Here is a 17,876-nt window from a genome sequence, read left to right as displayed (position 1 = left end):
ATAAGGGCATGGCAGTGCTAATTACAGGGTTTTACTGCTGTGAAGAAGCCTTTATCTAAAGGCCAGGATACTAAAAACGCTGTTACTCTGAAAATGCATCAGCATGAGGAATGGAAGCATTAGGAAGGTTTGTGGCTGGCTTTGGCTTGTACATGTGAGGTGGTTAGGGATAACTTCAAATGTTTTTTGCCTGTCTTTTATTTGGAGGCATCCCATGTGTCGCGTTAAAGGGGTGTAGCTGATTAACCGTTACGGGCCCGGTTGGATTCAGAGTACTGAACCAGTCGGACATTCACCAAAACTGGGGGTCCGTTCGGACATTCACCAAAAACGTAATAACCACCTGGGGGTCCGCTCAGCCATTCACCAAAAACGTATTAACCACCTGGGGGTCCGTTCAGACATTCACCAACAATGCATTAACCGTCTGGGGGTCTGGTTAGATTCAGAACACTGAACTATCACGGATAACCACCCTCACCCTAGTTGCATTAATGAGAGCTATCACAATGCAATCAAGTATGGTTTATTACAGCAACAGATAATCAGGTTCTTTTGGATTGCTGGTGATAGTGACTATCTGCAAAAGCAAGCTAGTATGCATGAAATACACAGGTGTTACAGGGGTTCTAGGTGTGGGTTCTAGGTGTGGGTTCTAGGTGTGGGTTCTAGGTGTGGGTTCTAGGTGTGGGTTCTAGGTGTGGGTTCTAGGTGTGGGTTCTAGGTGTGGGTTCTAGGTGTGGGTTCTAGGTGTGGGTTCTAGGTGTGGGTTCTAGGTGTGGGTTCTAGGTGTGGGTTCTAGGTGTGGGTTCTAGGTGTGGGTTCTAGGTGTGGGTTCTAGGTGTGGGTTCTAGGTGTGGGTTCTAGGTGTGGGTTCTAGGTGTGGGTTCTAGGTGTGGGTTCTAGGTGTGGGTTCTAGGTGTGGGTTCTAGGTGTGGGTTCTAGGTGTGGGTTCTAGGTGTTCCAGGTGCGCAGCCTAGAAATAAACGCGTTAAAAGGATCAAAGACTCTATAGAGATTTATAAGCAAATATTCAGATCTCACCCAAAGGTGTCCCAATGGGGGGGGAAGAGAGGCTCAGCCCGTCGACTGATCCCAGGAGTCAGGAGGTCCTAAGGATGTTGTATGTCCTTGGGATGGTATCTCCCCTGACGATGGTATCTTCCCTAACATCCCCTCTCTCTTGGGCCAATTTATATTATTTTCTATCTTTTAGGTGGAGCTTGAGTGGCTCTAGTCAAGCATATCTTAGTTATGATTGGTGTAAAGTTTTCCCGTCTCCGTTTAAAGTAATAGGCTCCGAGAAATTCAGAGCGCATGCTCAGTGAGGGGTGGTCGCACCTTGGAGGCGGGTAGCTTTTGGGATGGAGGTGTGTTTTGGTATTATAATGATATTATAATGAGCAAAAAGTACACTAGGGTACAGCATTTGTCAAAACATGACAGGTCTTTGGCTTAGGGTGGCAAAAAGTGCAGCTTTGTGCACAAGAACAGTCGAGGCCCCACCTGATTACAGAGCCTAGCCGTGGTGTCTCCACTCCACTCTACGCTCCGTGGTGTTCCTTAGAGCTAGCACACCAAGTTTCCCCAGCGCGATAGCATCTAAGGTTGGGAGCCTAGGGAATGCTCAGATAATGCAGTTATGCCCTACCCTGAAAGCCTCTTCAATGCTGTACCTTTTCCTTAAAAGTGTGAATGTTAGTTTTATTTTCCTAGTTACTTCAGGCATTTACACCACACCATGAGACAGGAAAAGCTTAGTGTGTTTTAAATGCTTCCTGAATTGAGATTTAGGATCATCTCAGGATTGGGTTGGGAAAACTTAAAGCATTAAATCTAGCTCAGTAAGAAGGAGTCCCTTGTAGGAGAGGGGTTTTGAACTGCAGAAATGAGCATCACCTCTTGCTGAAGTCTCTTCTATTTTGAGACTCCTTCAAAATCTAGATCTTGTAAGAGGGGAAGGAGTAGTGAACAGAAGATCCAGTGCCTGTCCTAAGGTATTTATGTCTATGCTAGAAGCTAGCATCTTACTACTTCCTGATTTTTGAGTTATCCTGACTTTGGGGTGGGGGTTCAGTATTCACTTGTTGGATTTGATCTTGGAAAGGGGTTTTGGGGCAGGTGTAAGAGGTATGCCATAAAGGAGCGAACCAACATGGGAAGCTCTGATACATGAAGTGGCGACACAACACTGTCAGCAAGTTCTGAAGGTACTGGGCATGAAAGCAGGGAAAAAATATATTCATACATTAAATTTAGTAAGCCTGTACAACTTTCTTGGATGATCCAGCCCTGCTGTATTTAAGAGAACAGTGTGAATTTTAGCAATAAATATAGTAATGGTCCACCAAGTTAAATTCTAAGCACATGTGTAATGTGGAGAAGCAATTGGAGCTGAATATGGAATGTTTTTTTCATGCTGCTGAAGACGGACCAGTGAACTTAGTCTGAGCTAGTACAGATCAGGTGTTTGAAAATATTATGACCAAATCCATGTCACCATAGTCTTGTCTGATTTGATTTGCATTCAGATATGCCTCTTGGAAGCAATCCTTTTTCTCAAAGAGGGATTAAGTTTCCCTATGTTTGAGTACAGTATTATATACTGTAGAAAGACCGGTCTGGGAAGAATTTGGAGCAGGGAGACTCAAGCAAATATTACTTTATGATATTTTTGGTGTTTAAAGAAGTTCATATATGAAACTGCATGCTTATTTAAGCACTAATGGGTAATCTTATAATGGTACACTAATAGGCGATAACGTTATATAGATATTTAAAAGCTTAAGTCTCTCTTTAAGGATGAGAAAAAAACATAATCAAAGTTTTCTGGGTAGCGTGGTGATGAGCAAGTTTGTTGTGACAGAACGATGTGTTGTTTTATATGTTGGGAGACTGAGAATACAAAAACTTTGAATGAAGGTTTCTACTCAAATTTCATCTTTATTGTTAATAATGTGAAAGATGAGGTAAAAAAATACTACGGCAAATAGGGTATTTGCTACCAGTGTTTTTACTTAGGGGCAAAGGTCTCATAAGAGGACTTATACAGTATGATATTGAAGTCAAAATGTTTTTTGGAAAGCAAAGTAGAATCAGCTGCTTGTATTCCATGCATATTCAGGTTCTTCAAATACCATTAAAAAATAGGGCGTGTTTCTTGACATTGATTTTCATTTTGTTTCTTTTAAGCTGTCTCCATTTGCATCACAACTTGCCTTTGTGGAAAGAGTGGTTCAAGACCTTAAGAAAACACAAAATTCAGTTAAGCTTCTGGGACTAGCAGATGGTTCCACGTGAGCTGCAGTTTTGTTAGATTTCATTAAAAATGTGAGGTCATCAGCCTGGCCTGTTAGCTGGGGATTGGCCTCAGTGGCCTTTGTCTCTGTCTGTGATGCCGGAGGCTGTCCTGAGGAGCCCCATACCCCTGAGGTCCCAGAGGAAGTTGGGCTGGGAGAAGTTGGACTGTGTGAGGACCGATTAAGCAAGCCATAAGTCCATGGGTCCCGATGGGATGCACCCTCAGGTGCTGAGGGAGCTGGTGAAAGTCATTGCTAGGTTGTTCTCCATCACCTTTGGTAAGTCATGTGCATCGGGAGAGGTGCCTGAGGACTGGAGGAGAGCAAGTGTCACTCCAGTCTTCAAAAAGAGCAAGGAGGAGGACCTGGATAACTATAGACTGGTCAGCCTCACCTCCGTCCCTGGAAAGGTGATGGAACGACTTATCCTTGGTGTTGTCTCCAGTCATATCAAGGATAAGAGGGTCATTAGGGGCAGTCAGTATGGCTTCACCGAGGGGAAATCGCGCTTGACCAACCTGATAGCCTTTTATGAGGATATAACCAGGTGGATAGACGATGGAAAGGCAGTGGACATGGTCTGTCTTGATTTCAGTAAAGCCTCTGATGCTGTCTCCCACAGCATCCTCACAGCTAAACTGAGGAAGTGTGGTCTGGACGAGAACTGGCTGAAGGGAAGGAGCCAGAGGGTTGTGGTCAATGGGATAGAGTCAAGTTGGAGGCCTGCATATAGTGGAGTCCCTCAAGGGGTCGGTGCTGGGATCAGTACTGTTCGATATATTAATCAATGACTTGGATGAGGGAATGGAGTGCGCCGTCAGCAATTTTGCTGATGACACAAACCTGGGAGGAGCGACTGACACGCCAGAGGCTGTGCTGCCATCCAGCGGGACCTCAACAGGCTGGAGAGATGGGCAGGGAGAAATTTAATGAAATAAAAAAAGACAAGTGTAGAGTCCTGCATCTGGGCAAGAACAACTCCAGACACCAGTATAAAGCTGAGGGAGCTGGCTCTATAGCTTGGAGAAGAGGAGACTAAGGGGTGACCTTATTGATGCTTATAAATATTTAAAGGGCGAGTGTCAGGAGGATGGAGCCAGGCTCTTTTCTGGAGACACCCAATGACAGGACAAGGGGCAATGGGTGCAAGTTGAACTTAGGAGGTTCCACTTGAATGTGAGACAAAGCCTTTCACAGTGAGGGTAACAGAGTACTGGGTCAGGCTAAACAGGGGGGTTGTGGAGTCTCCTTCTCTGGAGACTTTCAAAACCCACCTGGATGCGTTCCTGTATGACCTGATCGAGGTGTTCCTGCTCCAGCAGGAACTGGACTGGGTGATCTTCCAAGGTCCCTTCCAATCCCTCATATTCTGTGATTCTATGGTTCAAGTGTACGTTGCGTCATACCTTGTGCTGGAATTGACTGAGGGGAAGGCAATCAGCACTGAATCAGCAGGTGTTTTTTTTTTTGTTTGTGTTTTTTTTTGGTGAGGGCTATCAGACATGGCTTTTTGCAGTATGTGTTGATCTCTTTTGAACATCAATGGAGATTGCTCCAAGTGTATGTTGACATCAGTCATGTGATGCACGTAACCATGGGCTCCATACCAAGGTGAACTTCTTGTCTTATGTATGTCAGCAGTCAAATTCAGGGGAATTGAAATAGTTCAGCAGTATGGCGTTAACTTCTGCAACATCTGGCATTATCTGCCACTAAACTGAGGCATGCTGTGTGCACAGTTGCTTTTTTATTTAAAAAAAAAAAAAAAAAGGCAGGGGGGAAAGGGGCAGTTGCTCCAGAGTCAACCCAGTTACATCCTAAGAAGTTGTCCTGGAAGCTCAGTTCCTGTTATGCTGTTGAACTGTTGAAATGTTTAACTTGGTGGAAAGATCATTTGTGGATGCAGCTGGAATTTGTGCACTGTGTATCCAGTAGTTTGTGGCCTGGTAGAGGGACTCATGGCCTTGCAGATCCTTGAATTCAGAACCATTCCCTTGGGGTGCTTCTCTTCTTCAGCTCAGAGATCTGCACGTTGATGTGTTGGGTGAGGAGGAGCTCAGTATTTATCCCCAGTCAGGAGAGACCAGGATTAAGGGCTCTTTTCTCATCCGTCATGTAACACTGCTGGCCTTGCATCTCCCAGGCGAACCTGTTAATCTATTTCCAAATTCACTTCTTTTGGCATTTTGTGTGGCAGTTGAACAAAAGTACTTCTTTTTGGTTTCCTTTTCAACATGCTCTTGATAATTCTAGTAGCAGCCTTTCACTTTGCATTGAGGATGTCACTGTCTCCATACCATTAACAACTGGACTGTTCTCAGTAAAGATCTGCCTGCAGTGGCTCCCTGCTTCTCTTTACACATTTACCCTGCAACAGTGATCAGACCGTGGGGGGAAAAATATATTAGACAGCATCTCTGGTGGCTTGCGTTCTTGGAAGTGTGACATTGTGGCACAGGAAGCAGACTGTCAAACACCGTAGGTTTCAGCTCAGGCATTTTCTGAAGTCCTTAGCAGTTCTTATGACTCAGGAAAGTACAAGTGAGACTAATAACGTGGAAGATTGTATTCATCTTTCTCACGCACAAATGATCACAGGCATGGAGAATCCTCTTGAGGATGCTTCTAGTGGAGGATGGGAGAAGACGATGAGCTCGTGATTGCCGTCCACGTGTGCGTGAGGTGTTGGAAACCACTAGTGGAGTGACACGAGAACAAGTGGTAATCACATGGACACAAAGTTAAATCAGAGATTAGAAAACGAGTATTAGAGCAATAAAATTCTAGCATAGTCATCCTAAATCACAGAAGTAAAAACAGAGTTGGTTTGTAATTATTATTTAGATAATACTATAAAGCTGCAAAAGGGAAATAAATGCCAGGTGTCAGCAGCATCCAGCTTGGTAGTGCTTGTAGTCTGACTCCCTTGTACCATCCCCAGCCTAACAAATGTCTGCTCGGACGTCTCAGGTGGCTGGCTGCTGATTAGTTTTACCGTGTATTAACAAAGTGATCAGGTTGTGGAGTCAGGATGCCCTTGAACTCTATTTGGACAGCAGTGTTGTGTCATCGTCCTCCCCCCTGCCAGCTGATGTGAAATTAACACCAAGGAGTGGCACCGGGGTTGTTGAGCCGGAGTTGGCTGTGTAAATAAATGGCTGCTTCAGTTTACACCCTGAAAGTCCTTGGGATTATATCACCTTTTTTGGAACAAAGCAGGAAACAGTGAAGTGAGTTGTCAGTGTGCTTTGTAACACCTGTAAGGGGAGGGGGCAGTGACCTGTGGGGTGGTAATTCCCATGGGAAACCATGGATAGTAATCCGTGAAAACAGATTTTGGAGCAGGAGCTCTGCAGTGGCTGAATCCCATTTGTGTCACAGGACACAGGGCTGAGGTCTGCGCATGATTTATTTCTTTTGGCTTCAGAAATCCTGTGTGTGAAAGCTTCGAAGAACAAACTTTAGGAATGGAGTCACTAGCCAAGTGCAGGTTCTGTTTGCTCGTACCTCATCCTGATGAGATCCAGCAGCTTTTCTTGGGCGCTCACCAGGCTCTACAGCTCTGAGATGAGCAAAGAATTAGTCGAAGAGGCGCAGGTAATCCCCCCCACCATACAGGGCCAGGATCAGCAGCCCATACATCTGTCCCAGCTGTCTCACCTCATCCCTTCTTACGTACAGAGGTGAATTCTGCTGCCTGTCTAGGTATTCCATCTGTCTGGCTACCCAAATCATTTGAAATGATTTGGATACCTAGTTTAGTTGCAGATAGCCAGGAAACTTTTTGTTCGTTGACTGGAGCTTTTATTTCTCACCTCCTTTGCTAGCAGCAGAGCGGTATGGAGTCTTCCTTCCTGAGACCATTCTGGGTAGAGGAAAACTGCTGTTACGCTCCTTGTACACTAAATGTAGCCTTTGCTCAGGGATCATTTCTCTGAATCCTCCAGACTTCTTCTTGTACTCTTCCATTTTGCTTAACGTGGTGGTCAGATTTGGTTACACCAGTCCCAGATGAGGTCTCAGTGCTGCGTTGTGAACTCTTAATTCCCTTTCTTTCCTTAGGCAGTACTTGTAGATATAGCACATGTGAGCCCTGCCACCAGAAATAGCTGCTGTAAACATTTGGGTAATTTCCTCCGGGAGCTGCCTTGGGACATCAGAGCCATGCAGAAGAACTTCCCTGCATGACCAGTGCTGGATTGTTCCCCGTGCGCTTCCCCAAGGGCTGTACCCTGCTGTGGGGCACCGCTGCCGTGGGTGCAGAGACTTTTTGCTCCCGAGCAATCCCAACTTGTTTCCCTTTGAACTGCCAACACGTTCAGTGTGCATTGATATGTGAGGTATGAGCTGTGGTGTTGGAGTCCTGCTATTCATAGCCTCGCTATATTTAGCAGCAATGGCTAAAAAGGTTATGGCCTCAACGGGCTGGAGGCATCGCCAGCAGCCTTGTAAGTGGGGTAAGGAGTCTGTAGCCCTACGTTTTGTTGGTCTGACTGCTCCTCGGCATGGTTTTGGCATTTCTGACGGAAGATTTAGATTCCTATTATGATTAGGACATTAGTCAGGACTAGCGCTAGCCTGTCTTTGAAAACCAGACAGGTGTGGTGTGCTTAGAGTCTACCTGGGATTTCTCTTTGTATCACAGAGAGGGTAATTGATTATCAATTCCTTTTCATAGCTTCTTGATATTGCGAAATTATCTGAAGTGATCTAGAGACAGGGTTGGAGCTGGGGAGGTAATGTGCTCAGAGCTGGCCACAACCCTTCAGCATCTCAGTCTCCTTAGTGTGCTCTCAATTTCAGTCATCTAAGTACTTTTTGCATCCCATCATGGTGTCTTGCTGGAGTTGATGGGATAGGATTTCTTCACTGTTCCCAGCAACTCAGTTTGAACACTAAGCCAGCACTTACAGCTCTGCAACAGTGGTGTAAGGTTATGTGGTTATGTGACAGAGCATCTCATGCTGTTGTAAGTTGTTTTAGGACGCAAAAATGTGGCTAATGTTGGTTCTTGCATTAGTGTAAAACAAATCAGATGCTCTCAAACTGGGGAAATACAGTGTCTGAAGGCAGCACTCGACATTTTCAAAGTGTGATTTCAGGATTTATACTGTAATAGCTGCAAGCTAGTTGTGGGAAACCTGGTGTCAGTCAGTCTTGCGGAAGTGTGCACATGCCAAATAGCAAATGTCCAGAGATATGAAATGCATTTTTTTTTCCCAGAGGTTTCTATCTAATTTGACTACACTTAACTGCTAAGGAACTGAAAAGTTACTGTTTCATCACCGGTAAAGATAGTGAATCTAAAAACCAGTGGCCATTTGTTGTCTCTAGCATGTGAAACTTTTTTTGTTAGACTTGTTTTTTTCTTTACGCTATTTTCACAATTGTATATGTGAATATAACCCTGTTCAAGGCTGTGATGAACTTCATGGAATAAAACCTGTGGAGTTAAACTACAGAGCTGTACTGTGACTTTATAGCAACCATGTAAAAGAATGAGATAAATAGCTGCTTTCAGTAGTGTTCTGTGTTGTCCTGCAGGAAAGAAAATGATTAAAATAAAACACACAAAAAAGTTAAAGTTCATAGAATCTAAGTGTTTCTACTGTGTAGTGAAATGTTAGTATAGAGGGGGCATTATTTTCAAATATACTGAAAAGTACTTTATTTCATATTTGTAGCTGGAACTGTACAGTTTAGAATGTTACATTAGTGGGAATTTCAGCTAATTATTAGAGCTTTTTCTTGCTCTTAAAAGAAGCAAAAAAAAAAAAAAGTATCAGAGGTAAATCCACTTCATTTTGGCTGGATTTGGGTGAACAAAGTGGGAAATTCTTCTTCACATGCAGATAATCATAATCCAAGTCTGGAATAATGCGTTCTTCCCATACGTCTGTGAGTGGGTTTAACCCTGTAGTCCTGTATCTGTCCCTCCATCTCCCCAAGATTTTAATTTGTATTTTAATTTGTGAAAGACAGTTTTATTAGTGCTTTATTCCAGTTAATTAAACGTTCAGGTTGTAGGCAAGCATTAACAGTTTTAAGTAGTTGATTTTCTGGCATGTTTGCAAATGTTTTTCAACTAATAGTGCATGTGGCTGAAATCTAAAATAGTGTTTTTGCATTTCTTTTGTGTGACTTTCATACTAACCTCACTGATGAACGAACGTACACTGAAGGAATTGGTAAATTGTCCACTGCCGATGGTAAAGCCTTCGCAGATCCTGAGGTTCTCCGAAGACTGACGTCTTCTGTCAGCTGTGCACTGGATGAAGCTGCTGCTGCATTGACACGGATGAGGGCAGAGAACAATCACAATGCAGGACAAGTGGACAAGTATGTATTGATCATTCCCCACCCACAGCTCCTGAATAATAGAACACTTTCAAATTTCAAATTATTTTTTTACAGTTACTCTTTAGTAATATTTCTGCTGTAGTACTAGCACAAGCAAAGTTATTGAATCTGAAGCTGTAACTACTGCCACATCAGGTTGTTACCATAGAAGTGTAAGAGAAGCACAAAAATGCTAACTGGTAGATGAGAGGAAATGCTGTTCTTTCTGTGTAATAGGTAACTATTCCTTTTTCAAAAGCTGGTTAAGCTCTTAGCTGTAGAAGAGTTGGTGATATTTCTCTATTTACTGCCTCCACATATTTTGTGGAAACTAAAGGATCTAGTTCACAGTATTTTCTTTCAACTTTTAATGCAAATACAGTGATTTGCCCAGGAGTCTTGCTCAAGAACTTAGGGGCAAAAAAAAAAAAAAAAAAAAAAAAAACTATTTACCTGGTAACTTTTTTTAGGTGCTAATTAATGAGAATAGCATTCAACTCCCATGATTATAGAACTAAGCTGCAAAAGCTTACTTCTTCAGTGGTAATTTCAAAACATCATTAGGGGGCCTGAAGTACTTTCTACTCTGGTAAGTGAACACAAGTTGTTCCTAAACTGTTGAGATAGTGACTGCACACATTGTTGAACTTCAAATCTCAGATCAGAAATCTTGAAAAGTCTATTTCTTTTTATATGGGTGAAATTATCAATTTTGTCAAAACACTGAAAGTGATTATAATACAAATATACGTGATCAGATACCTGAATGTTCTATTCAGGTCAGATCTCAGCTTGTTTTATCTAGCAGCTACTACTACGAAGGGCAACAAAGATGGTGAGGGGTCTGGAGAACAAATCTTACAAGGAGCAGCTGAGGGAGCTGGGGTTGTTCAGCCTGGAGAAGAGGAGGCTCAGGGGCAACCTTGTAGCTCCCTATAGGTACCTTAAAGGAGGCTGTAGCGAGGAGGAGATTGGTCTATTCCTCACATCTTTAAAAGACGTTTAGATGTAGAGTTCAGTGGTTTAGTGTTAGGTCAGAGGTTGGAATAGGTGATCCTGGAGGTCTCTTCCAACCTAGATGATTCTGTGACTAGCACAGTTAAGTTACATTTAGTTAGTATGCAGTTAGTACATTTTTGGGTATGTGGCAAATGAGTTCCTTTTAAAATAAAGCCTTAATGTAATTTAACCATTAGTCTTTGGAAAAATTGGAACTAGTCCCACTTTGAGAAAGACAATGGTCAGGAAGTTTATGTGGCAATATTTGGTATTAGTAGCCTCTTTGATGCTAGGCTGTTCATTTCTTGGCTTTATCTTTACAGGAAATTTGCCTTGGTACCTGTAGTTTGTCATGGTCATAGCCTGTGTGTATCTGGCATTCTAGAGAAGTGTGAACAGCATCAATGAGGTTTACTTCTGTATTTTGCACACACAGAACAAAGTGATTTGCAGAGAACTTTTCTTCATGTAGCCTATGTAAGAGCAAGTGTTAAGCTAGCAACTGAGAACAAGATCTAATATGGACATCAGCAAGGTCTCTATCTCCGTTTCACCAATGGAAATAATGTATATATGTACTTTTTTCTTAAAAAAGAAAAAAGTTGCAAGGTATATTTCCTAGTAAAACTTAGTGCTGCCATCAGCACTAAGACTATGTCCTTGCATAAGAACGCTACCCATCTGTTTTGTGCTTACTCTTGTGATAAATGATTTTCCAGTCGCAGTTTGGCAGAAGCATGCTCAGATGGGGATGTAAATGCTGTCCGGAAGCTGCTGGATGAAGGAAGAAGCGTAAATGAACATACCGAAGAAGGGGAGAGTCTCCTTTGCTTGGCCTGTTCAGCTGGATACTATGAATTGGCACAAGTAAGTAACAAATACATTCACAACTAAACCTTTAGGAAACATTGTCTAAGGGGTTTCTTTGGTAGTTAAACATTTTAGATACACTGATTAAAACAATTTTTGTAGTCTAAGTGGAGTATCAGTTAATACATCTTAATGTGGGTTTACAGCTACTGTTTGTCTTTTTAATGTTAAATGTCATCATACATGTACATGCCTTAAGGTTTAACAGGCTTGTGTGAGGAATGTATCTAATGCTTTATGATTTGTCTGTTTTTCTGGCGTTGTTCTAGGTGCAGTCAAGGTGTTCTGCCAAGCAGGCATTGCAAGAGGATCTAAAATATCAGCAAAATAAAAAATGCAAGGGCTTACATTCTGAAGACTTATGTCTCAGTCATTCAGTCTGTTTCTTAATGACATCTGTGTCATCAGTGCATTAGTTTGGGTTAATTTTTGGTTTTCATATATGCGTATTCAATAGCAGCTGCATGTTTTTTGTGATGGACAAGTGTGCAGAGGGAAAACTCTTTACCTGTAAGCTTGACTTAATGTATGGCTGTGGTCATTAATGCAGGTTTACAGTTCTTCTGTTACTCTGGTTAGTGAATTGCCCTGTGGCATTGGAAAAGTCAGTAATGCACTGAAACTTAATGTTGATTTTAACATATACAAACAAATGTAGAAAAACAGCATTTTCTGAAGCAGAGCGTAGTACAGGTGGTAATTCTACACTATTCCTAGGGAGTACCATTTGTGCTTTGTGTTGGTATTAATGTAAGGCAATGTCATGGCTGACTGGGGAATCGTTCTCAAGCCCGACTGAACTAAAAGCAAAATGTCAATGCTAGAATTTGTTCATATATTAACTGAACTTTTTTTTCTTTAGGTGCTACTAGCAATGCATGCAAATGTTGAAGATCGAGGGAATAAAGGAGACATAACTCCCTTAATGGCAGCTGCCAGTGGAGGCTATGTAGATATTGTTAAACTTCTCCTTGTTCATTGTGCAGATGTCAATGCTCAGTCTTCAACAGGTAACTGGGAAGCAGGAAATTGAGGAATCAACAAAATTAGCATATAAGCCAAGTGCTTATGAATGTCAGTGGGTTTAACGTGCAAGAAAACATGACATGATGAATAGTTAGGAATAGGCTAGGTGCATATTGGACTTGTTTAATAATGGCCAAATAAAGGTCTGAAGATTGCTCTTAGCATTAACAGTAATGGAAAGCACTGTTCCTCTGAAATCCATTGTGGTATTAGATGACCAGAAAAATTAATGAAGTTTAACTTCTCTCACTTTTATAGTCCAAAACTACCCATTAAGAAGGGGACATAGCTGGTTGAGACCAGTTACTATGGTCTGTTGCTTCTACCAAAGAAGAGCTACAGGTCTTTGGGCATTGAATATTGTCTGCTTTGACGATGCCTGACCACAACTTAACTAACCTTGCTGAGAGTATTAAACTGCTGTTCACTTTTGCTAACCTTAAGATAGAATTTAAGTTTTTTTCAAATTAAAGTCAGATGTTGAATTATGCAATGTTCATTTTATCTTGATGTTTAATCATACTAAGTAGAACTTAAAATTTACTGTAACGTTTAAATCATAGCCACATGTGATTGTCATTTTCAGAACTAGAGTTTTAAGTTGCAATTTTATAAATGTTTTTTCAAGGGATCAGTGGATGCTATTTTAGACAAAACACAGAAATCAACAAAACACAATGAGCAATTTTCATGCTCACTATGGAGTTTGAGGTTTACTTGATCTCTGTGTGCTGAAGTAGGAAGCTTAAAGGAAAAAAAACACCGTTTTTTCTAATATTGGCTTAGTGTTAAACTTTCATATTACAGTTGTGTTGAAGTTATTGGCTGGAGTAACATTACTGTGAGGTAAAAGGCTGCTACTTGTGTTGTATTTGGTTCTGTTCAGAGTTTTAAAAACTAAATTTTCTGTATTGGGACTAGGTAATGGAAAGGACTTACATGCAAACTTCTTCTCTGCAGGAAACACAGCGCTCACTTACGCTTGTGCTGGGGGCTTTGTTGACATAGTGAAGGTGCTATTGAAAGCAGGTGCTAACATTGAAGACCACAATGAGAATGGGCATACCCCCTTAATGGAAGCAGCCAGTGCAGGTCATGTTGAGGTTGCAAGAGTATTGCTGGAATATGGTGCAGGAATCAATACTCACTCCAACGAGTTCAAAGAAAGTGCACTTACACTTGCATGCTACAAAGGTATTATTTTGTACCTTATTTTGTTTTTGTTTTTGCAATTTCTTTTCTGGGGTTTGTCTTACTCAGGGTTCCAGCCAAACTTTGGTTCAATGTTTTCTTAACTGTTTACAGAATGCCAGATTTTAATTTTAAACTCGATGTCAGGAAATGATCATCCTTGGTGTAGTTGTATTAAGACTGTCTACTTGTATCCAAATGTGGTAGACACACATTCAGCATGCTGGAGATGAAATCTTGTGACTGGCTGTGTCCAAACTTGTGCTTTGGCACAGCACCACTTTCCTCTTCCCCCACTACTGCATTTTCCATTTCATTCAGATTCCCTTCACCAACTACCTGCAAGTTCTGAAAAACACGTTACTATTAGTGAAATGTCAGGTTAGACTAGATATTTTTAGAATATGTGATGGGGGAAAAATGCTAGTATTATTACTGAATACTTTTCCTCAACTGTAATTTTGGAAGATGTTTATGAATTAATTCATTATTGTGAACACTTGTGGACTTTAATTTCCTGTGCAGTTCAAAGTTTCTACATAATATAACTTGGTGCCATGGTAATCCATTGGACTTCCAGATTCTCTTCTTCCAAAGGAAAAAACAAACAACAAAAAAATTCCAGTGAACAGTTTTCTCCTAATAGAAACTATAAAGATGCAGATTATTGTCATAGTGATTTATGTTTTGCCTCTGCAGTTAGAATTGGAGGATACTTGTTATGTATAACCCATCAAAAGACTTGGATCTGATACTGTCATGGACTCCCTGCAACATACAGTAGTTCATTACAGAGTTTTCTGTAATGGTACTCCTGAAAATGTTGGAGGGATACTCTTGTTTCTTGCAATGTTAAACTTAGTAGGTGTGATGTAATGCAAGATCTTCATTGACTAGGGATTTCCTTATCTTTGGCAAGAAGGTTGAGCTACCTTATGTTCCCCTCCAAAATGTATATTGCTTTGGAACACTTACACAACCATGTAACAACATTGTTTAAGGAACAAGCACAGCCTTTTGTAGCTTGAAGTCACAAGTTCCTGTTGTATAAATTTGAATTAGAGAGGTCTGTCTTAATTTCATAGTTGGGCAGTATCATTGGAAAAGACAGTCTGATGTCTGACCGTTCTGCAATTGATTTTCATTAGAGGACTTAAAGAGCAGATTTGAGTTGAAACATGGAATTATTTACACTTTCATATCTTATTATAAATTTATTAAATGTATTTTCTGTACTACTGAAAACTTACGATATTAAATGCTTGCTTATTTTGTTCTGTTTCATTTTGAAGGCCATTTAGATATGGTTCGTTTTTTGCTTGAAGCTGGAGCTGATCAAGAACATAAAACAGATGAGATGCACACAGCACTAATGGAGGCCTGCATGGTAAATAGCCTTTATTTGTACTTCTTCCCCCTTGGTGGGAGAAAAATAGAGGAGATGATAAAATGAAGGGGGCCTTTGTTAACAAACTGTTTTAGGTCTGCAATTGAGAGTTTTAATTGTTACTGTAAGAAAGTCTTTAGTATAGTTAACACAGGCAACTTCTTAGTCTATTAGTTTTAGGGGAAAAAAATCTGTATTTTGGGTATGTGATACGTTGTAGTAAATGTTCCCAATGTGAACTGTAGGTGTAATTAATTTGCAATGCTGTAGGGTAGTAGGTTGAGCCCAAGTCGCTTTCTTTTGCAGTATAAAGGAGTTTTCTGCCTTTGTCTTTATAAATAAGGTCTCACAGACCATCATGGCATGAGCCTTCCAGAAGTGCATTGAACTGGATGAGTAATGCATTGCACTTACCCTTTCACCACAGCGGGGAAAAAAGTGTTGCATGTAGAGACAGTTGCTTTATTGTAGGTTTCTGTAAATGTGAGGTTTTTGTTTTGCAAACAAACAAAAACATAGTTCAAAAGTAGTTCAGTTCTTAGTTCCCTGTTTTCATAGGAAACACAGAGAATAGAGGAAAAAATAGTTTTCTTCCACTAAGCTATATTCCCTAGAATATGGGCAGCAATGTTCACCACTAGTCTTCTGAGATCAGGAGGATCAGTTGTTCTTTTACTGCGGCTGTGAGATGCTGATGCCAGTCACCAAGGTCAGATTATTACATCTCAAGTGGTGTTGGTCTTCTGATAGTGAGATGGTAATAGTAGCTTTGAATAGGCTTCCCTGTATTGGCCTAGTGCCGATAAAGAATTTGGAAGGACCCAATTGTGGTGGGTGCGTGGTGTCACATAAAGGAGACGGCAGCATGGCTGCAAGCTAAACGTTAGATTTGGTCACTTCTTACAGTAGTCTGAGCAGCATGTTAACTTGGGGTCTGTGAAATGTCTCAGCTGGGGAAGTTATGTTAGTGGTCTGAATGCTGTTATTTTGGGGTATTTCAGGCCGGTTTGCATCATGTATTTGACCTTTAAAAGCAATAGAAAGGAAACTGATCTTTCTAAGTTCCAACTCCAAGTCTAGTGATGAAGTTTTTCTGTGTTATCTTTTAGCTATGCCCTTGTGGAAGGGAACTATTCTGGCAAATTATCGTGACTTTTGCCAGCCAGCCTTCCATGTTCTTTAACCAGTGTTGCAAAGAAAAACAGGTTGATATCTGAGCCTCCAAGTTTTGGTAGTATCTTCTGGTCAAATGGGAGCACTACACCAAAGATAATACATCTTGGTTAGGTGAGGTGGTGGTTGGCTCTTTGACCACCTTCACTGAGATCAACAGCCTGTCCTTAATTTATACATTTGGTTGCTGTTAATCTCATGTTACCTAGTACCTGCTTCATGGTTAACCTAAAAGAGATGAGCATTGTCAGGAGTTGCCTGTTTGATACCCCTCTTTCCCTATTTTCTATTGCTCTGTGTTAGCTGTTGGAGTTACTGGATAGTGATTCTGAGATCAGAATGGGGAAGTAGTTCACTTAAGATCGCTGTTCTTAATGGAGTAAGTCTTTACTTTTGGGAATTAGTATGTGATGTAAGTAAGAATTCCACTTTATGATCGTGTCTGTGCCCTAACCTGAACAACTCTGGTTTTAAATTTGGACAAAGGGGTATTCTAATGTCTTTTTTGCCCTTTAATATTGCTCAACTTCATTTGGATTTCTTTCCAAGAAAACAATGTAAAAACATCTGCTTTTTGCCACTGAAATTGGCCTTTTTTTTTTTTTTTGACTATACCGGGAGGAAGTATTCTCTTTCTTCTCTATGAAAATCTGCCAGTAATTGTTGGGGCCACTTTAAAGTATTAATCCAGGTTTATCGTCGTGTCCCAGAAGGACCACTGTGTCAGGGCACAAAACTCTGTGAGCACAGCTAAATCATCAAAGCTGTCTGAACAGTTTTTTCCTCTTCTAGAAGAATCCATATTTCTTCTTTGAATAGTAAATATAGCGATCATTATGATGCACCTAAAATGTATGCATCTGCAGTATACAAGGCAGAAAGTGTTTTTTCTCTACTAAGAGATACTAACAGCATACCTCAATTTAAGTCTCTCACTTTGGAATTCCCTTTTGTCCTTACTATATCATATTACTTGTATATGCTGAAGAAAGATTCAGTATGACATCCTCTGATGAGACTCTTGTTTCTCACTGAGCACTGTTTCTATGACTTGAGTCTTCTACCAGCATAGTTTATCCATTTGGGTTTCCCAAGCTCTCTTCTCCGAAGTGTTCCAATCCATTTGTGTTAGTAATATGAGAGGGAGAAACCAGGAGGGTGTTCTTTCCTGATGCCAAAATTTCTTTGCATTTGCCTATTCTCAAAGGTATTGTGGCTCTCTACAAAACACACCTTAAGTAAATCATGAATTTTTGGTACTGGGGCTCTTTCAAGGAACTGGGAGTTGAGTAGTAGTTTCTGGAGAAGCTAACAGCTACCTTTATCTGCTGAATGACAGCTATGGCAATCCTAATTCTCTTCCTTCATTAGCAGATCGGTTCACCACAAGTCATTTTTCATTATCTTTTTAAGATTTGTTCCAGCATTCCCTCCTCAAGTTAACCTACCTTACTGAAGTTTTTCAGTAGGTATCTTTCCCAGGATATAGAAACTGACAGTTGGAGCTTTTTTGTTTGTAGAAGCTATGAATCAACTCTAAAGAAAAAGTCTTTTTTTTTTTTTTCAGTGTTTGGTTTGAGGTTTAGTCATGC

The 17,876-nt window shown here is 41.0% G+C and overlaps 1 protein-coding gene across 16 annotated transcripts in view; it reads left to right on the top strand.

Moving 5' to 3' along the window:
• Positions 1–17,876, top strand: part of ANKHD1 (ankyrin repeat and KH domain containing 1) — a 114,017-nt gene that overhangs the window by 31,362 nt on the left and 64,779 nt on the right. For 14 of the 16 annotated variants that reach the window (XM_068698634.1, XM_068698629.1, XM_068698641.1 and 11 more), the window contains exons 3-7: positions 9,482–9,638; positions 11,357–11,504; positions 12,370–12,517; positions 13,494–13,727; positions 15,017–15,111. In XM_068698634.1, the coding sequence (XP_068554735.1) occupies positions 9,482–9,638; positions 11,357–11,504; positions 12,370–12,517; positions 13,494–13,727; positions 15,017–15,111 (782 nt within the window). The remainder of the gene's footprint in view (positions 1–9,481; positions 9,639–11,356; positions 11,505–12,369; positions 12,518–13,493; positions 13,728–15,016; positions 15,112–17,876) is intronic. The other 2 variants (XM_068698630.1, XM_068698633.1) reach the window with 1 other exon arrangement.

Source organism: Anas acuta, chromosome 14, assembly GCF_963932015.1.
Source record: "Anas acuta chromosome 14, bAnaAcu1.1, whole genome shotgun sequence".
NCBI lineage: Eukaryota > Metazoa > Chordata > Aves > Anseriformes > Anatidae > Anas > Anas acuta.
The sequence above is the reverse complement of the archived record's forward strand: the minus strand, read 5'-3'. Positions and strand labels throughout refer to the sequence as shown.